Source organism: Mytilus edulis, chromosome 12 (assembly GCF_963676685.1).
Source record: "Mytilus edulis chromosome 12, xbMytEdul2.2, whole genome shotgun sequence".
Lineage (NCBI taxonomy): Eukaryota > Metazoa > Mollusca > Bivalvia > Mytilida > Mytilidae > Mytilus > Mytilus edulis.
This window is the reverse complement of record NC_092355.1, coordinates 49554182-49576475: the sequence shown is the minus strand read 5'-3', so window position 1 is coordinate 49576475 and position 22294 is coordinate 49554182. Positions and strand designations below refer to the sequence as shown.

Below are 22294 nucleotides of genomic sequence, written 5' to 3'. Positions count from 1 at the left end.
CACCACCAGATCCATTTTTTGCATTTCTATGTAATGCTTTTCTATTTTGACCTATCCATTTATAACCATTAATAAATAATACATCATCTCCTTTCAAATGAGTTTCACCAATACATATAATATCTAAATCGAGTTTATTTATACAAATAGAGCGAAGAATACAATTATCAGAGTTAGTGTTTTTATTCCAGTTATTTACATTCCAAAAACCTGCAGATAACTACCATCTACCTCTTCTCCACTGTTGATGCTGGTTTCTACTGCTGTGTTCGTTGTTCTGTTCCCGATAACTTGTTCTTGCGTTGTAGTTACTGTGTAAGTTGGAAGTGTTACTTCGTGTTGAATTGTTCGTTCCACGTCGTGACGTATTTTGTTGTGTATGAGAAGTCCCCCTACTCTCATGTTCGCTGCGGTTATCGGAAGATCTTCTGCTATTAACATAACGACTGGCAATAACTTCCGCGCCCTTCATATTGATATGTGGATCAACAGACTTTAACACATCTACGATTGTCTGAAAGTTTTTACGTTCAATACGTTGTTGAACAGTCTGATCTCTGTGTATGAAAACACCACTGTACTGACGACTAGATTTCAGTTTGTATTTAGCTGACATAACATCATTTACAACTGCTTTGGACTTGCACGAGACTATAACAACACCACTAGAATGCGTACTTCGGCTCTGTTTACGTTCACAGTTTATTGGGGTAATTTGCACTTTTAGCCCTTCTCTGAACAAGGCGGAAACTTTTGATTCGATATTTTCATTGGTACTCTCCGGAAGGTTCCTGATAACTAGATTACAATCAATATTGCTAGTAGATTGATTGGTTATTTGTTTTGAAAAATCCTCTAGTTTTTTCTCTACCACTTGCAAGTCTTCGTCAATATCTAGTCGCAAAGAATCTACAACGGCGTTGACCTCTGATCGGACTTTTTTAATTTCCGAACTGACACGCTTATCAATGATTTGATTAACCTTAACAGTTATTTTACGCTCTAGATTTCTTTCCAGGTCATTAATGCGTGTATTCATATCGCCAAAAATATTGCGCATATCATGCGAGAGGGTACTGATCATTTGACTAAGAATGCGCAAATCAGGAGATATACTTGAGTCCATATGTACTTCAGCTTCCGTAATTACATTACTAACGGATTTGGTTTTATTACCCTCAGCACTACCGCTTACTGTTGTCTGGAGGTTTTTAGTGCGTTTTATGTTGTTTTGTAGTTTTTAATGAATCTGACTCACTTTCACTGTCACTGACTGTTGAAAGTTTTCTTTTTAACTTATTTGATTGGGATTGCGTATTGTCGAACAGATGTCCGAACAAAGTTTCGTCATCATTGTAAATTACGTTATGGGCTTCTGTGATGGCACCAATTACATTCACCGAATCATCTAAGGTATTACCATCAATGACATCATTGCTTTTACTTTTGTCCTGAGTAGATTTATTCCTGGTATTACCATTACCGTTATTCTTTTTACCCATTTCAGTGCAAAAGTTCAAAGTTCAAAGTTCACTGAATAACAAATAGCCGTTGGGTATTTTAGTGTTTACTTTACTGTGGACGGTTGGTTAGTGAGTTATTTTCAGTTATGTCAATGCAAATTTTCAATAAACTTGTTATAGTATAAGTCTTATGATATTGTAATAAACAACAAAAATCAACACTCACTGCAAAGTAGAACTATATCGGAAGCAAACCATCTAATCCAAAATTGCACAAATTGTATAAATCCTTGTTAAAACCAAGTTTTTGTATGAGCTTCAAAAACATCGACCATCTAAGTCAAGGGAGGTAACATGATGCAAGAACCGTTTCTGGGTAATGATGCCGTACTCCATCATATAAAAAAACATTTTTATTTATGCAAAAAGGAAGTTTTAACTGTACGATGTCTACGGCTAGAATGACCACCTAGACAATTTTTTCACGAACCCGCGAAAAACAAATTAACATAACAAAACATTAGGTCACCTGACCTATCGAATCATACATGATTGACCCATACAAAATATTATAGAAACTTTAAGACAGTATTTTTCCGCTATACTGCGAAACGCTGAAAAATATATGTCCTAACTACACAATAATTTTGGCCACTAAATTAGACTCAACTAAAATATGCATTTTGCCGTTCAGACAGACTAGAAAAACAAAGAACGGGCGTGAGAAATGCAATATGAATACAATGCAAGATACTGGTCAAAATCATAAATCATAATAGAAAATAAAATTCAAACCCTAAACATTCACAAACCAATTTTTTTCGTAACCTGAAGCCGATGATCAAGTGAATCGGCCACGTAACCATCTTTAGCAGTGTCGCTTTTCCACCGACCGTGTCGTTTCCAACAACGTTCGTTTACATCTGAATTGGCGGCTGCAGTAGCCCCACCTGCTCTCAAAGAATGCAAACCAATGTTTAAATCAGGACAAATACTTTTTAACCTAGAAACTATACATTCTCTAGCTTTGGTATAGCTTAACCGTTTATTTTTATATATTAATGAACAAACTTGTTTTGATCTGAAAATTGGTCTAAATAAAAAATTATCTGATTCAGAATTAATCATAGCTAATTGAAAATACTTTTTCAATAATAAATATGGACAGGCAATTGACTCTCCTTTACAAATGACAATTTCGTCACTTAATCTATATTGATCAGTTTTACTCTTAAATATCTTGATTGAAAAATGATCATCTTTGAAAACTATATCCTTACAACGAATACTGCTTACTTCATCATAGCGAAGAAAACCAGCAAAACATAAAATAATCATAGTTAAATCCCGTATAACAAGTAAATCATTACAATCTTTGTACCTAGAACATAAATTTATCAAAACACCTACGGTAATGTGATCGTTTTTCACTTTCGGTCTTTGTGGTTGTCGTTTTGCAGCTTCCATTAAATTCACAACGAAAGAATTTGTTGTCGGATCTTGAATTCCTTGAATGTTATGCGCCCACTTGATCCCGTAAACGGCAGATTGCACAACACTTTTAGACGAGCCTTTATCCAGTAAATGGGTTAAGTATAACGCAACGTGAATTGGAGAAGCGGGAATAGATTTTCCTCCTTCTTTAGATATGAACTGTTCCCAACGTTTAAAAGAATAAAAATATTTACTATTGGTGTTGCTACTATGTTAATGTAACAAAAATTCTTCCATTTTCCCACCAAGATGAGTGAAATTTTCTGAAATCGCTCCACACTGTGAAATCTCTTTTTGAATGGTACATTTTAACCCGATCCCTAAAAAACAAATACAATAATAAATATCTAAAATCTAATTTTAAGTGCCAACAAAGTGAAATTTGTATCGGTCTTACCGAATAATCCGTTCTTTCCTCTTCCTCTCATAACTACACTTGATAACAACGATCTGCTGTCACCTACAAAACTAGCAAATTTTTGCGAACCTTCAAAACCAACGTTTAAAATTGGCCAAAAAGGAGCTGACCTCCAGTATGGAACAATTAGTGTACCGATAGATTTTTCTTGTTTCATTTTTTGAATACATTTGGAAACAAGTGAAGGTGGTGGTACAATCCAATTAATTTCGCTTTTCCAATCTTGATCGAAAGCATTAATACCTGAAGTATTAGGACACCAGTGCTTAGAGTTGAAAACCAAACATTTTGTATTATAATCTGACGCAAATCGATCTACCGTATGAGGACCCCACAAATTATCTAGAACTGAATACACTTCTGGGTCTATTCCCCAGTCATCGCAGTCTACAGTTTTACTGATCTGATCAGCCTTAACGTTTTCCTCTCTTGGTACCCACTGTGGTAACAATAAAATATTGTTAAGCTTACATACATTGGCTATCTTGATAGCGATTAATTGTAGATCGCCCTTTCTACTACCTTGCTTAATAATGTAAACAATATTTTGATTATCAGTATACCATTTAATAGTTTCACCCTGTAATGTTACTAGTAATGACAACAAAACTCTATATACAGCTTCTAACTCTCTCCATGTGGAGCTTTTCAAACTTTCTACAGAATTCCAACTACCCATAACTTCAGTATCACTGATACTGACAGCATACCCTCCGAAACCTATACCAGAGACATCACTATAAACAATGCAAGAGTACTGTTCCACTATACTCAAATCTCTGCCATTCAGTATGGCTACGTTTTCCTTCCAGAAAACAATTTCATCTAATGCTTTGCTATTCAAAAGCACAGGAGCGTTCCAACTTGCTCTATACAATAAGCAATCGTACATACTCCTTGTACGCAGCCGTACTACTGGGCCCATTGCCCCTTGCATAGAAATAATCTGTCCAATAATGGACGCCAAAAACCTGGCTGTTACTTTTATTTCACCTTTTCCCAACCTGTGAATGATCACATTCAACGTATCTTTCAACTTATTCAATCTAGTTTCTGTCACATAAACAATACCATCTTTCATGTCCCACACCAAACCTAGCCAAGTAACTGATTGACTTGGTTCCCAACTACACTTTTCTTCGGCAATTAAAAAACCAGCCGACCTTAAAGCATAACGTACAGTTAAGCTACAGAAAATAGCCTTACTAATTTCACTTGCCCCGCCTATGCCATCATCAAGATACATTATAATCTGTAATCCTTGATCTCTTAAGTATTTTACAATGCATTTAACGACCTTAGTAAATATGTATCCTGCTGTACTTATACCAAAAGGTAATAGGTTAAAACGTAGTATTTTGTTTCTTTTTCATGTTCATGAAACCAACTGAAACCTAAGTACGTTTTGTGATCCTCAAATATTTCAATATGATGATATGCCGATCGAAGATCGTATGTTAATAGATAATCCCCCTTTTCGAACATATGACTAGCTTCAACAGCATCTTCATATTTGAACCTAAATTTGTGTAAGTGGGGGTTTATACGCCTGCAGTCAAGAACAAGTCTGAATTTTTCTTTATTTCTCGCAACTGTGAGAGGATTGACTACTTTAGGTAACTCGTGTACTTGAGATATACAACCCCGACTAATTAACTTAGTGATCTCGGATTCAACAAACTCTGAATTATCAAATGCTGTCTTATTGTTACTTAAACTACAGCTTTCAGGTTCTGTATAAAACGGAATTCTGTAACCATCTCTAATAATACTAAGAATATAGTCGTTTGCATTAATACTTTGCCAATAAGTGTACGCGTTGCGTAACCTGTTTACCGGTGAATCGTTAGAGTTCACCTTTTTAACTGTACTTTTAAATGTGTTATCAAGCTTGACCAATTGTGAATGCGTATCTTTTGCTATTGTGCTTTTGTCAAAACTATCAAAGTTTTCTACAGTTTTATCAAAACTATTTACATTTTTACTTATCTTGTCAATCTTGTTTCTTTGCATTGTTGCACCAAAAGCACCAGTTTGATGGTCGACTCTCCAGTGTCCGGGAATACCACACTCATAACATTTCCCTGGGCGTTGAACTGGAACATTATTTCTAGGTGTGTTGGAATTAAATCTCGACGACTGAGAGGTACTGTAAGGGGTTGATCTATGCTGTTTACTTTGTTTTTCGTTCTTGATTTTACGTGCAGCTTTGTTTTCGGCTCTGATGATTCGTTTTTCATCTTCAGAGTCGTCGGCCAGACTATGAGTTTCGTATTCTGTCACTGTTTTCCAGCCACTCTCAGATTGATCTGCCAATTTAACTAACTTTTGTCTATGACGTAACATATCCAAACCTTCACTGATACTTTGTGCTGCCTTTTGGGTCTGTTCGGTTTGCTCCGGGTCTTCCCTCAGAAAACATCTAGCTTCCTTCAACTTGTTGGCAACTTTGGAATTGACTTTAAATTGTTCTTCATTCCCCTTTCTCTTAAACACGTAATTGTCTGAATTCATTTCTTCAATCTTGGCAAGTTGTGTTTCTGACAATTGTCGTTGATTTTCGTTCGTCGACTTTTGGAAAGCGTCGAAACTGCTTTTGATAATCCTGTCCATCAATATCATTCGGTGCGGTTGAAACAGATTCTTGCACACGTTGTTTAATTAAAGAATCTAGCTGTACCGGCTCCGACATTTTAACTGTACGATGTCTACGGCTAGAATGACCACCTAGACAATTTTTTCACGAACCCGCGAAAAACAAATTAACATAACAAAACATTAGGTCACCTGACCTATCGAATCATACATGATTGACCCATACAATATATTATAGAAACTTTAAGACAGTATTTTTCCGCTATACTGCGAAACGCTGAAAAATATATTTCCTGTCAATATAATACTTCCATGATCATATCAAATATACAGAGAAGATGTTTGAAGAACAAGTTGCCAAAATTTATTCAACCAATTGAAGGAAGATGTCTTGTGGATGGAATTATTTATGCACTGAACTGTTATGTAGGGGGTCGAATAATTGTACACAGCAGCTGAAACAGAAGACAAATTAATTTAACATGAACAGTGTTTATTTTATTTAATATGCAAATATGAGCACAATATTAATAACATCACAAATGGTATGATATTCATAGCGTTTTGCCTATTATTGTATTGTCTTAAAACATGTTTAACAGTCAGCCTTTTGTTTTTGTATGTTTACTACTCACCATGAAAATTTGTATTAAAGTTTTAATTATCTTTTGTATCAATAATTCAGTCTAGGAAAAATTATTTTTATAATGTTTGTACTGTTATGAAATTTTCATAGAGGGAAAATAGGGGAAAACATTTCCTTAAGGGACATTTGATGTTCGGAAATTTCCTTACAGGAAATTTGAAGAACAATGATTTCCTTAGAGGAAATTTGTTGTCTTGAATTTTCCCTCGAGGAAAAGTGTTTGTCAAAAATTTCCTCACATGAAAAAGTATTTCCTCCAAGGAAAATTTGAAGCTGCAAATTTCATCACAGGAAAAAATATTTCCTCAAAGGAAAATTTGAAGCCGCAAATTTCCTCAAAGGAAATAGAATTTCCTCAAAGGAAAATTTGAAGCCGCAAATTTCCTCAAAGGAAAAAGAATTACCTCAAAGGAAATAGAATTTCCTCTAAGGAAATAGAATTTCCTCTAAGGAAATAGAATTTCTTCAAAGGAAATATTTATGTAGCAAATTCCCTAAGAGAAATCTTTTTCCCTTGAGGAAAAAAAAATTCCCTTGAGAAAAACTCTTTTTCCTTTAGGGAAATTTGATTTCCCTTGAGGAAAACTACTTTTCCTCTGAGGAAATTGTTGAAAAAAAGGGGCATAACTTTTTCAACAGTGGTACTAGAGCCAAAAAAATTTAGGACAAATATCAGGGAACCAATACCAACCAAGTTATCAACTTCATTTTGACTTAACTCCAAAAATTAAGGTGACAACTTTTGCACTCAGCGGAATTGCAAACTTGTCCCGGAGACTGTTCATTGGTTAAATGGGTAAATCAAAGTGTATATTATTACTTTTGATTCTAAAATATTTTTGTGGTTAAAAAAATCAATATGGTGTCAAATAAAAAGCGTAAATCTAATCATGATTCAGATGAAATTAAGTATTTTAATTCACACCGATATTTGGAGTTTTTCTTGGCGACATTCGAAATTCGTGTGATTTCCGTATTTGGAATAGAAAATCACACACATATATTTACGATTTACATCACAAAAGAATATGATTTTATATCATATATATTTTTACTTACCAGTCAAGGAATATACATAAAGATTATCTCCCTTACAACGTTCTCATAACTCGCAACACCTGGATGATTTCAAACATCTATCTAACATTGATCATCCGGGTGAAGGCCTCCTCAGTTTATCTTTCGGCGGCAACAAAATAAGACGTTCTCACTTTGAGACTTTCTACTATAGTCTCGTCGTTGAAATTTTTATTTATGTACGTTTGATATTATCGTCCGTTCATATTGGACGATGGCTGAAGAGTATAGACACTCACTTGCTGACGCAAATGCTGAAAATTTAGATTCAGATAGTGCAGGTGAAACGCCAACGGGTGATTTTCTCGTGAAAAAAATGGCGAGGACAACAAAAGACTCTTCTTCAAAGAAAAAGAAACGTGTGTCAAAGACGGCTGAACTTGATTATAAGTTAACCAGTATGGAGGACAGGTTTGATAAGAAAATAGATATGTTATTTGCAGTTTTGAACAAGTCATGTGCTACTACAGGTAGTTCGACTGTTGCAGAGATTTCTCAATCTGGTGGTTTAGCCACGCAGAGAGAACAAAGTTCGGATAACGTCCCAAATACAGGGGAGCGTAGACCGGTAATTTCTTTGAATGCAAATCTTGATGAGGACTTGGGAAGTCCTAGAATTATTAGAAATATTGATTTTGACAATAGGTCAGAAATTTCTCTTCATATAGACAGTCGTGAAAAGGCTGATTTACTTGGTCTATGTTCATCAGAGGATGAATATTCTCGTGGCCTTGGTAGTCCTGTTAGTGTTTATTCTCAGGCTGGCAATAAATCTAGAAATGTTGAAAGATTTAGCCAATATCTACAAACTCAACCTACTATAATTAATAACAATGTTGAAAGTCAGTCAAATCAGAGACAAACAAGTAACATTGATAATAATAACAATAAAACTGTAGACAAGCAGTCAGATAATTTAAATTTATTGTCTAAGCTTTTCAAGGAAGATATTCCTTCAGAATCTTCTGATAATTCAGGTGGCTTGATCATTGATGAAGCGCAGGTTAGAATTCTGGAACGTTCCTGGAGAAATAAAATCCAGAGAAACTTACTGCTTTTAAAGATGAATACCGTAGTTGTTTTCCGGTTAATGATAAATCTAAAAGCTTTTTGCAAGTACCCAGTTTGGATGATTTATTAGAACCAATGATAAGAACTGTTCATGGTACAAATAGTGTTAAGTCATGGGACAAACACAAGCAACTGGTTACTCAACCTTTAAAACAGATAGAAAATCTAGCCTATCAAGGGCAGGTGGCTTCACGTATGGGTATTATATCAGTGTTGTATATGCAACAAACATTAGGAACCTTATTAGAGAGAGTTGAGAATGAAAATGTAAGTGATGAAACTTGTCAAATGGTGAAGGACTTGTTTGCAATTTCGACAAAGTCTCTTGATCAGGTAGGACGCACAGGGGCGTTTAACCATATGATACGCAGGAAAGCTGCAGCTACTGAGTCTGGTTTAAATAACTTGAAAGATATACAGGCTAAAGTGTTGTATTTACCTCTTTCGAATGAGGGTGTATTTGGTAAATGTTTGGAAGACAAACTTGAGAAACGTAAAGAACAACGTGAGCAACTAGACGATCTCTTACCTGAGTATAAAAACAATAATAAGAGAAAGTTTGAATCAACTCAGGTGCGTCAAGATTGGCAAAATAAAGCTCCTAGATATAGTTCTAATAATAGTTCTACTCATGTTAATTATAACAATGCTAATTCAGCTGATAAACGCTCAGGTTTTAATTATAACAAATCTTCTGTGAGATCTGTTCCCAGGAAGTTCCAGAAAGACAATAAAGCTGATGACTTTGGGAAAAAGGATAAAGAAAAGAAAGCAGGTGGCAATTGGAATTCTTTTCGGATCCCAAAGAAAAACAGTAGCTGACTCAGAGTTGAAGGTAATAAGTTATCAGAATCAGGCCGAGATACCAGTTGGGGGTCGTCTAAGATTTTTTCGGGACAATTGGGAAAAAATAACAGACGATCAATGGGTCTTGTCAGTAATAACAGAGGGTTACAAACTAGAGTTTCTAGAAATGCCATTTTGGACAGGCATACGGAAAACCTCTGTGTCTTTAAAAGACTCGGATATTTTAGTCCAAGAAATAAATACTCTTATAGAAAAAGACGCTATAGAACCTGTTCGCCAGCAAGATGCAGCAACAGGTTTCTACAGTACATTTTTTCTAGTCCCCAAAAAGAATGGGACAATGAGACCAGTAATAAATCTCAGACCCCTCAACAGGTATCTCAAGAAAATACATTTCAAAATGGACACTCTCACAAAAGTATTAAATTTAGTAAAAATAGGAGATTGGGCCATTTCTCTAGATCTAAGCGATGCTTATTTACACATCCAAATATTTCAGAAACATCGCAAATTTCTCAGATTTTCTGTTCAGAACCAGTGTTATCAGTGGAAAGTTCTTTGTTTCGGACCAACTAGATCACATAACCAATAAGCCAATTATCATTGGATATAATTCAGATATTATTATTCTCCGAGAGTCTTTACAAAAATGGTTTCGGTAGTAGCGGCTTTTCTGAGAACTCAAAATTTGAGACTAGCAGTCTATCTAGACGACTGGTTAGTAGTCAATCAAAACAAAGATCAATTATATCAAGATCGAAAGAAATGTCTCGATCTCCTAATGTCACTAGGTTTTCTTATCAACAGAGAAAAATCAAGTCTAGTACCAACTCAAAACTTGATATACCTAGGGGGGCAGTTTCATTTGGACAAGGGACTTGTTTGCCCAACTCAGGAAAGAATAGACAAACTGAATATGGCAATATTAATTCTTTCATCAGGGAATGCAGTGTCAGCATTTCACTTACTACAATTACTAGGCATAATGGCATCTTGCATAGAGTTAATTCCGAATGCACGCTTGTTCATGAGACCTATTCAACTACATCTCCTCTCATTTTGGAGACCAAGTTGTCAGGATCTGTCCATAAAGATCCCAGTTACACCACATCTGAAATCACATCTCAGTTGGTGGAAAAATTCAGCAAACACGCTGAGAGGCCAATATTTTCAACTGGCTCAGACTTCTGTCACCATAACGACAGATGCTTCCAAAACCGGGTATGGGGGTTTTATGAACAATCAAATTTTTCTAGGGGAATGGTCAGAAATGCAGAGCAAGAAACATATAAATTCCCTAGAATTGGAAGCAGTGTTTTTAACGCTGAAACACTTCCTAAATCAGTTGAAAGGTCAATATGTTCTGATAAGATCGGACAATACCACAGTGGTCCAATATATAAACAAACAAGGGGGGACGAAATCGCCCACTCTTTGCTACCAAACATGGGATTTATGGAATCTAGCAATTCAAAACAATATTCGATTGAAGGCTGCTCATATAACGGGAAAATTGAACATTTTAGCAGACCAACTCAGTCGAACCAAAATTCAACATACGGAATGGTCTCTGAACAAACTTGTGGTTCAAAATCTATTTCAAATTTGGGGGACTCCTCTCATAGATTTATTTGCCTCAATAGACAATCGTCAGACAGAAATTTTTTGTTCATGGATCCCACATCAGAAAGCTTTAGCTCTGGATGCTTTGACAATTTCATGGGAGAGAATGTATGCCTATGCTTATCCCCCAATCTGTCTGATCCCAAAAGTCTTGCAATATATGAGGCAGTACCAGTGTCAGATTTTGTTGATAGCGCCACAATGGCCACGGAGACATTGGTACCCAGAGTTGCTTCAATTATTGATAGCAGTTCCCATCAGGATACCAGTAATTCCAGAATTGTTATGTCAACCGAAAACTCGGATTTATCATCCCAATCAACAAGTTTTCAAGCTGACTGCATGGCTTCTATCAACGAACGGTTTACAACAGAAGGCTTTTCTAAAGGGGTTAGAGAGTTACTCTCCGCCTCATGGCGGAAAGGGACTCAAAAAGATTACTGCTCAAAATTCAAAAGGTTCAATAGCTGGTGTAGTACAAGGAAAATTGATCCCTATAAAATATCTTAAGTCAGATAGCTGATTTTTTTATCATATTTATTTGATAGTGGTTTGCAATACAGAACGATTGCAGGATATCGCTCAATGTTGTCCACAGTATTACCTCCTATAGATAATTTCCAAATTGGACAACATCCTAAAATAATTAGATTGATTAAAGGTGTTTTCAATACAAGACCTCCAGTTGCAAAACTATTACCTGAATGGGATTTGCACATAGTATTAAGAATGTTAGAAAATAGTCCTTTTGACAATGTTGAACAAATGAGTTTAAAAGATTTGACTTTAAAAACTGTATTCTTAACTGCCATTACTACTTTCAGGAGATGTAGCGATCTGCAGGCACTAAGAACGGATGAAGGCTCCATGAGAATACAGACTAAAGGAATTACGTTTATAAGACATGGCCTGGCCAAACAGGATAGGGAGAAACATTTTGGAGCAAAAATTTTCGTACCTACATACACTGAGAATACCTCTTTAGATCCACGGAAAAGTTTGTTACAATATTTAGATAAAACAAAACCGTTGCGAAAATAATTACAGCAGGACCAAAGAGGGAAATTATTTTTAGCTTTATGTGAACCTCACAAACCAGTTACCTCTCAGACAATTTCACATTGGATTGTTCAAATTATTAAACAGGCTTATTCTGACTCTGAATCTTCAGGGAAAGGGAAAATACATGCACATTCTACAAGAGCTATTGGTCCGACTTGGGCATTCTTTAAAGGAGCATCTATCAATTCGATCTTAGAATCTGCAGATTGGAGTTCGGAATCTACCTTTAGTAGATTTTATTTGCGTGAATTAGATGTAAATGTGTTACAGAAAATAGACTTAGTTGATATTTTCGGCGAGTTGCACAGCATGTTTTTTGTTATTCATTAAAATGTTATTGGTGGAAGCATTTTAAATGGTGGAAGTATTTTATATGTTTTTAACTATGAACTGCATTTGAACTTATGATGAAGTTGAAATGACAAAGAATCACAGAGAAGTTTTTCTGTTATTAGATGTGTTGTAGAAAGTCTCTTCAGGTGAGATAATTTATTTATAACACTCCTCCTAAGGTTCAGACTGCTTTGAAATCAGTAGTAATCCTTATGTATATTCCTTGACTGGTAAGTAAAAATATATATGATATAAAATTGAGAATTTTTTTTCATGTTCTAATTTTATGAATTATTTTTACTTACCAGTCAAGGCTCCCACCACCTCCCCAGTTATAAATAATTTTCGGTATAGGGAATATTTTGTTCCCGCCGATAAACTGAGGAGGCCTTTACCCGGATGATCAATGTTAGATAGATGTTTGAAATCATCCAGGTGTTGCGAGTTATGAGAACGTTGTAAGGGAGATAATCCTTATGTATATTCCTTGACTGGTAAGTAAATATAATTCATAAAATTAGAACTTGAAAACAAATTCTCAATTTTATTTAAGTATACATATTAATCACTTAAAACACGAAAAAGATTATCTGTGACATATATTCAGCTTGCATTTTGTGGTTATTTGACGGAATGACTGATACTCGTGCCAAATAAAACAGGGTCTGACACTAGTCCAAATAATTCAATTAATTGTGACGTCTTAAAAGTCTATTTAGGAGGATTTTGAAAATAAATAACTCAGGCTTGATAATCACAAAAATAAATGGTTTGTTCTGTGGTAGTTTGAAAATAAATTACCTGACTTGCAATGAATAGAAAATAAAAAACTCAGCAGGTCTAATCGAAAGTATGAGATGGCACCAGATTCTTCATATTGTAACGAGCTCGCCTTTCGCTACAATTTTGGGTTCAGTGCATTAAGTGTCTCAGTTGCGAGCATGAACCGATATCGTTAATATGGCTAGATGAATCAAGATTTTCTAAGGATAAATGATTTTATTAGCGGTCGGACAGTATCGACTGCTTTAATTATAGTAATAGAAACAAGTCTGAATTAATATACAATGACAAAAACAACTGGTCAGTTCTAACCACAATTCTTGTTATAGTTTTAACCACAATTCTTGGTAAAGTTTAACCTCAGTTATTGGTATACTTTAATCATAATTAGTGGGATACTTTAACCGGCACAGTTATTGGTATAGTTATACCACAGTTCCTGGTTATCATTAACCACACTAATTGGGTATCTTTAACCACAATTATGGGTTGTAACCAATGTCTACTAATTAATTATAACTTAATTATAATTGTCATGGCTGCCTTCACCAAGGGTTCGTAACGTTCTGTGTATATCGACAGACTGAACACCCAAGTATTATATATTGATGTTTTGGGACATTTGTAATTTCAGACGCCTTTTATAATAGAACTGACCAGTCACGTGATATTATAACAATACTTATAGGTTAGACAATACTTGGTCATGTTTTATGAAGATTTAAGCCCAAGGCGAAGCCGAGGGCTTAAATCTTCATAAAACATTACCAAGTATTGTCTGACCAATTTAGAACATATTCACACTTTCGAGTGACCTTACAAGACAATCCTTTCCCATTGTAATATTCAAACCTGAATAAGAGTTCACTTTTTATAATGCACTAAATATAAAACATAGGTAATGATCATTTCAATAGATGAAATGAAATAGCATTGACATAGTTTGTGAAGGATACATTGTTTTTCTTCTACTTCAGGTAAAATTTAATACTTTATATATATCTTTTATTACATTTTTTTTATTTTAAAAAGCAACACAATTTTTGGAATTTGATTTTTTTTATAAATATAAAACTCTGTATGAATATTTGAATTCAGACCATTTAACATTAAATGCTTACTTTTTATTGAGAAATTGAAATGTATTGTGTTTCTCCGAAAACAATTCTTTGCTTTATATATCAGCAGTCTGACATTGTGTTTTTAGAAAGAAAAAGAAAATAATTCCCTCAAATGTAAAGTATATAATTTAAATAAATATAATTTTATTTATCCTTACCATTTTTTTTTGTGTATTCTATATATATGTACCATTAGAAAATGCATGCAATTTTGCAAAATTCAAAATGTTTTTATTTTAATCTTTGCTCTTTCATCTTTAATCAGTAGGCTTTTTTCCCAAGCAAAATGCCTTAGGGGATTGTACACTTCGTTAGTGCAGCTAATAAGAGTTCACTTTCATAATTAACTGACAATGGAAAGTCATTCATGTACAGCATTTCATAGTGCATGGAAAACCATGCACTATGAAAATTAGAGGGCAAAAAACTGACTTTTCATTGGACGAGAAGGGGTGAGTATGTTCTAAATTCATATAAGGTACATCAGTAACATAAAATCAATCAGGTGAAACAAATATAAACCGGTTTACTATAGGTAAACAGGTAAACAAGAATAATTATTTATATACACAATAATAGAACAACATTATAAACATGATGAATTAATAGAAACAATGATAACATGAATAAGTTAATTAATAGGACGTAACAATATATTCATCTTTTTCCCCAAAAAAAATCGGGAAACACTTCCCAAATTTTTTAATAACAAAAGTATAAATATTATTTAAATATACTTGAAATGTCTGAAAATTGGTTTCATTTAACTTGAGGTATATTGTCTCAGGAAACCTTACCTCACTTTTATTTTTAACAGGGCCCTAACTTCATGTAGGCAATTTCAAAACCAAACGCTTGTCTCCATATCAAATTGTGTTCACGGCCTTGCAAGAAGAAAGTTCTGTTTTCCCTGATTTTTCAGGATCAATGTTTCTTATTTAATTGTCTTTTGTTCATTGATTGCCCTTCTGTATTCTGTTAGTGTTGCATTCTTTTTGTAATCTAGTAATTTTGTTATAAAGTTGATCATGAGTTTTAAAAAAAACCAGCAGCCACAGACTTAACTATGTGAATTCCATTTTTGCTTTATCATGCACATTGGTCTTTTGATTTTGTTCCTAGAAACTTCAGTCTTACACTGAATTTATACATTTTGCTTTGAGACCAAAATATTGTCAAAAAATTATTAAAACAAAACTTCATTTTCAGATTATGAAAGGGTCTTTGGAACCCAGAAAGCATGATTTTGCATCATTTGTTCTATAGTTTCTTGGGCCTTTAGTGGCTCCAAAACCCTCCAAAAAATAATTTGCCTCGCTCCGCTTGGCGTAGTATGTTTGCCAATACATTTAAAATTGTTAAGTTATGACTAAACTTTAATACTATGTATGTATGCAATACATGTATATGCAGTTGGGAATTTCAAAGATTCATTTCTGCAGAGAGGGGGGGGGGGGCGGTTAATCTAATTAAATGGTACATGATGACTTGACTATACTATATGTATTATTTATAATAAACAAATCATTTAAAAATTGTATGTTTTCGAATATCAAAAATATAGTTGTGAAAATGAATAATCAGTCCCTTGCTTTAATGAAAATGAAAAATCTTGCTTCAATAGTGCAGAAAATGAATAATCTGTCCTCTTAGTTTACAAAAATAAATAACCGATCAAAAAAAATCCTCCTGACATCCACTAGATATATTAAATTTAAATGCATTTTGTGATTCAGAAAGTTAAAATCTCTTTTGGATTTTGATGGGCATTTTTTTTTCCTTTCATGCTTAAAGTGTGAAAATTAACTAAGTTGTGGTACAACTTTGAGATGCTCCCTCAGGTAAAAAACCTGTTTGTATTGTTTTGATTGTCCTTAATTGACATGGACAAGAGTATCTTCACAAATACAGGTGAGTTAAAGAGTTTATCTGAGTCAGTGAGTGGACAGTATCAAAGTAATTCAGGTGTTTGTTTATTTTTACACCTTCTGCACAAATGAAAAAAATGCCCATCAAAAACCAAGAAAGATTTCATCTTTCTTAAACACAAAATGCATTTAACATTTATATATCTAGTGGATGCTAGGCATTAAAACTTTCCAAACAGCACAGATAGGTTTGTACACGGAGCAGTTTTTGAGGTGAAAATACGGTCATATTTGTCCATTTGTTATGATGAACCTTAAAATTTTACAAAATCAATAGTGTCTGCTGTTTTGTCCTTAGATTATTCAGTGATAACACTGCACAGCTGAGTAAAGTGTTCTATACCCCCTTCAAATCATGAGTGTGTAGCGGAATCGGTTTTTATATATCTAAAATTATATGTTAGATTGCTTATTTCAATTTACAATTCATTTTCATTGTTATTATTTTGCTTACATGTTCGTATCTAGGGTAAACTAAAAAGTGTAGTTGATTTTCATTGGTTAATCACTAAGGCTTCTCGGTGTTTTACATAAGATAAATGATAAAAAGCTTTTCTTTCCTTCTCGGTAGTAATCAATAGTTGTTTGGATTAAAATATATTCGAGTGCACCTTTATATACAAGTTTGTATCGAAGTACGCGGTTGGTTAAAGTTGTTATTTCTTCACCTGTAATTAGTATATAAAGTAGATATTTTATTAATTCGGCCGCTTGATCGTATAAAGCCAAGGTCTGTATAAGACATAATCGACATTTGGTTTGAATAAAACCGCCGTTGTTTATCTTTATTATTAAGGGCTTACGGGTGTATTATACCCCGATGTCTGAATAAGACACTGCAACTTGGTTTGAATAAAACCGATATGCTTTATTTCTTAGGGTGATTGTTCGTTGCTTTATTTGGTCCGCTTTTAGTCCATAGCGTGTTCTAGTAAGAATTTAGTAAAGAAGCTTTTATATTTTGGGGGTTTGAATTTAAGATTTAATGAGATTACGATAGAGTTTCACCGTTTAGGGTATTTACGGTAAAATGCCATTTGTTTAGAAGCCGAAACTTAATATTCATTTTACATTTTTTATAGGAGCTTTTACATTATTTTACAATGTAATATTTTATGTGACTTTGATACTTTGTATTGTTATTGCAATATAATTTACATCTGTTGATATTTTGAGAGACCTTATTAAATTATATAAACTTACTTATCTCGATCTCTTCAGCCAAGGAGACTCAGGGCCCAGTGGTTCGAACCTTTACATAAGGTTAACAGACGGTTTTATACAATTTATAGTCGGAAATATCAAGTAGACTTGTGTTTCGGGAATTAATCATTTCCGAGCCATAAGATTAATTACGCTTGATTTAATATAATTGTCCGATTACAGGTGTTTCAATTTGTAGTTAACTTAGGTATATTGAGGTCAATGTCAAGTATTGATTTGTCTGTGTACTTATAGGTAAAGGTGTGTTCGAAGAGTAGACATGTAACGTTTGTGGGTCATCGTAAATTCCCCTTTTTCTATTTTTAGATACTATATATAACTATAGTTGTCCGGTCACTTTTTCGCGGGGATCGTTTATCTCGTGCTTGAACTCAATGTCCAGACTTGGATATTTAAACCTCGTCAGGGCAGTATTTCTTTAGATTGGGGAAAACTTTCGTACTGGTAAGTTGTACTTTAAAATTTCATTTTTATTTTGTATTTTGATGTTTGACTTAAATATTTATTTCTTCTCATTTGATATATTTCTTTTCGGTCTTGTAGTCAAACAGTTCTAAAATATTAAATTACGTTTCCGTTCCAGAATAAATAGAGGGAATTGTACACTAGCTAAATATTTTATTACTTCGGGTTTATAAAGAGATGGGTTTCATTTTGATAGCGATATTTAGACAGAGGGTTAATCCGAGGGATATTTTGGAGTAACGGTCGTCAATCTACGGGATTGTTCGTGCCTAATTACTCTGAAATAGAATTTTGTATTATCGCATGTTTTGGTTTTGGATCTTGAACTGGTCAAATTTTACTGAAAAACGTTTTTCAGACATTGCTCTGGTTGGATTGAAAACTAAACGGGAAATGCGATGGTTTTTTTTACTGGATCGATTTTTGTTCCCTAGTCATAGAATAATGAGATTCATGTTCTAGTCTAACAAAGTCGGTGGGAACCAGTGGGTATAATTATTTTGTCTCGGAAGGTTGACGTCACAACTTGATTGATTGGATTATAATTTAGTTAAAAACGAATAGTGTACAGCTCTCAATATTTAAAGTAAACGGACACCTCAAAATTCTAGTATCATTTTTATTTTATTCAATTAGATAGAACTAAGGCCAAACGCTTCTTTGAAATGGTTAACTTGTATGGGTATTTTTCACCGCATGGTTTGTCCAAGAAGGGGAAGTTCGAAAGTGTATTGAAATTCTAAATTGATATTTTTGCCCTGGAGATACCGCGATATGATTTATGTATTTATGTTGTCTTTGTCTATTAAATATGAAACTGTTTTATGAATTTTTGTCATTTGTTCTATGAGCAAATACCTTGCTTGGCAAATCGTCATCACTGGTCATTTTTAGGTTTCTTATACCTGTCATTTATTGAATTTACTGTTTCGTTGTATTGTCAGTATGCTGTCAGAAGTCCTGGAGCGAAAGCACAGGCCGAACCCTCTCTACCAGTAACGTAAATGGCTGAGATAGCAGGGTTTAATGTCATGAGACAGATTATGAATGAGAATACGTTTACACACGAAAACCCATTTACGTTGCATTGGCGCCCACGTAGGGACCCAGCTTTACTAGAGTCCCCCCGATTTGCTAGCTTTAGGACCTTTCATTTCATGTTCGAACTTCCGCACCTCATTACTTTGATTTTTATTTTAATCTCGAGAAATTGGTAGCGACAGTGGAAGGCTGAGCTTGTAATATAAATTGTATAGCTTGTCAGATTTTTCACCGGCTGTGTAATATAATGTTGTTATCATTCATTTCATGTTCATAAAAATAAAATTAAAAAAAAAGAAGTTTATTTCGTAATGTTTTTTTTTTTTACCTTGCCGACAGTGTATGTATTTGTCGTGCCTCCTTATCTGCGAAGTATAACTATAGTCGAACGATTATATTGGTGGATTTATTTCTATGAACAATCTGTATGTTGAAAGTTTGATTCTGACTCCTGACCCAGGTCAGAACCTACGCTTGTGAATAATATTCTTGACTGCAGCAAGGATGCGTTATGCTGAAGAACTATTTTATATATGTGCGGAATAACGGAATTTGGACTATTTACAGTCATTGTGTGTCATGAACTGATACTTTGTTAAGATAAGGGGGTACGAAACCTTTGTTTTTGTATGTTGGCAAATTTGAATATTTGTAGATTGTTTTAATAAAAGGTCATATTCATTGAAAGGTTGATATATGTTGTAAATTACGTATGAGTGATTTTTTTTTACAAGTCCGTGCATAGACTTGTTGTGAATAAGGAATTGTTTTCTACACAGTCGGTGCCTTCATACTCGAATATATCTATTATATATTATTTGCTATTAAGGGGTTTAGTATACGTTTTTTCAGGGTTATTCTATTTATTCAGATATTCATTTATTTATTAATTGACTTCAGATTTGCGTCTTGCGTGAATGGTCAATTTTGCCTGCGCATGGACGTTAATCTTAGTCAAACGTATTCATTGGGAGGAATTTAAACTTAACTCAAGTAATTTGGGAAGGTAATAACCTGATATGTTAATATGTAAAAATTATTGAGTTTAGTGATGAAAGTTGGCCTTCCACCGGTGCTCTCTATAATAATGATAATAGATTTACGGTGTCTTGTGATGGAATAAGTTTATTCATATATATGGTAAAAGATTAATGCAGTGAAGATTGCATGTGATGATGAAATATAGAAAAAGTGTGTTGAATCCAATTTTAGAGGTGCATAAAAAAAAAAAGTTCACGAGTACATTATTTTTTAAATCTTATTCATGTAAATCGTATACATGACAGTAAATACATGATTTTATGATTCACCCATGCACATGACCAGTTGAACATTAGTATACAGTTGAAACTGCCTGGATATAATATACATAGAAAGTATTAGCTTTGCTCTGGCCATACATCGCTACCATAAGCTTTGGTGGTGCAGTAGTTTTAAGCTGAATATAGATGATTTATGAATAATATTGATACGTGAACTAAGATTCACAGTATGGCAGTATACATGTAGATATATATAGAGTCATGGGTGACAGAAATGCACTCTGAAATAAAAGAATAGCATTTGCACGTGATTGTTATCTTTCTTATGTTTTAATAGTTAGCTTACTGTACTTCTGAAGTTGGGTTTAGTACACACATCATACACACTTATTTAACTTCATTGCATTTGATATATTGATTTATAGTATATTTTATATTGGAAATACTGTTTAATTACATAATTAGTTTGTTCTTGTAGCACACTCATGTAATCGGTACTGATTTTCTCGAAAATAATTGCTTGGCCTTAGTTCATTTTAGATTACATGTATCCAAAATTACTTTAATTTCGAATGTCTACCTTCCCCAATCTCCGTGCTCTGCACGTAAAATGTTAATATAATTATGTGGTTGTCGGTATCTCCAAAAATATAAAGTTTTTTTTTTTATTTTGATTTGATTCTATTTTTTGTCAGTTGTTATTTTTCAGTGTTTGTGTATTGTTGGAGGAAAAGAATATATATATGGATCCAATTCTTAATTCGCTTGGACATTGCCTTCAACAATGGAAATGTTTGGACCTTCCTCATTATTTGGACCTTCATCACTATTTGGACCTTCGTCACCATTTGTACCTTCATCACTATTTGGACCTTCGTCACCATTTAGACCTTCATCACTGTTTGGACCTTCTTGAACATTTATCAATATTTAGACTTTTAAATTTTAAATTATATACAATACAATGCATATTTTCAACTGTTTAAAGACAACCGTGTCTTGTCCTTTAAATTGTCTTACTATGTTGTCAAATCGCGGACGATTTGTTTTTCTGGGTAGGGGGTATTGTAACGTTTGTGAGTCATCGTAAATTCCCCTTTTTCTATTTTTAGATACTATATATATAACTATAGTTGTCCGGTCACTTTTTCGCGGGGATCGTTTATCTCGTGCTTGAACTCAATGTCCAGACTTGGATATTTAAACCTCGTCAGGGCAGTATTTTTTTAGATTGGGGAAAACTTTCGTATTGGTAAGTTGTATTTTAAATTTCAATTTATTTTGTATTTCGATGTTTGACTTAAATATTTATTTCTTTACATTTGATATATTCTTTTCGGTCTCGTAGTCAAACAGTTCTAAAATGTTAAATTTACGTTTCCGTTCCAGAATAAATAGAGGGAATTGTACACTAGCTTGATATTTTATGATTTCGGGTTTATAAAGAGATGGGTTTCATTTTGATAGCGATATTTAGACAGAGGGTTAATCCGAGGGATATTTTGGAGTAACGGTCGTCAATCTACGGGATTGTTCGTGCCTAATTACTCTGAAATAGAATTTTGTATTATCGCATGTTTGGTTTTGGATCTTGAACTGGCCAATTTTACTGAAAAACGTTTTTCAGACATTGCTCTGGTTGGATTGAAAGCTAAACGGGAAATGCGATGGTTTTTTTTACTGGATCGATTTTTGTTCCCTAGTCATAGAATAATGAGATTCATGTTCTAGTCTAACAAAGTCGGTGGGAACCAGTGGGTATAATTATTTTGTCTCGGAAGGTTGACGTCACAACTTGATTGATTGAATTTAGTTAAAAACGAATAGTGTACAGCTCTCAATATTTAAAGTAAACGGACACCTCAAAATTCTAGTATTTTA

At 33.9% G+C, this 22294-nt stretch overlaps 1 protein-coding gene, 1 long non-coding RNA gene and 1 pseudogene across 2 annotated transcripts; all 3 read right to left on the bottom strand.

The window, feature by feature from the left end:
- Nucleotides 1-2141: 2141 nt before the first annotated feature.
- On the bottom strand, nt 2142-4654 carry LOC139498704 (integrase/recombinase xerD homolog; annotated as a pseudogene).
- Nucleotides 2142-5997, bottom strand: LOC139497663 (uncharacterized). Its single transcript, XM_071285894.1, has 2 exons — nt 5353-5997; nt 2142-3277 (listed from the first exon to the last, which is right to left on the bottom strand). The coding sequence occupies exons 1-2, from the start codon at nt 5995-5997 to the stop codon at nt 3266-3268; spliced, it is 657 nt and encodes a 218-aa protein (XP_071141995.1). The 3' UTR covers nt 2142-3265.
- A 14993-nt stretch (nt 5998-20990) lies between these two features.
- LOC139498702 (uncharacterized) lies at nt 20991-21985 on the bottom strand. Its single transcript, XR_011657990.1, has 2 exons — nt 21250-21985; nt 20991-21213 (listed from the first exon to the last, which is right to left on the bottom strand). It is a non-coding gene; the product is annotated as an uncharacterized lncRNA (long non-coding RNA).
- Nucleotides 21986-22294: the final 309 nt, after the last annotated feature.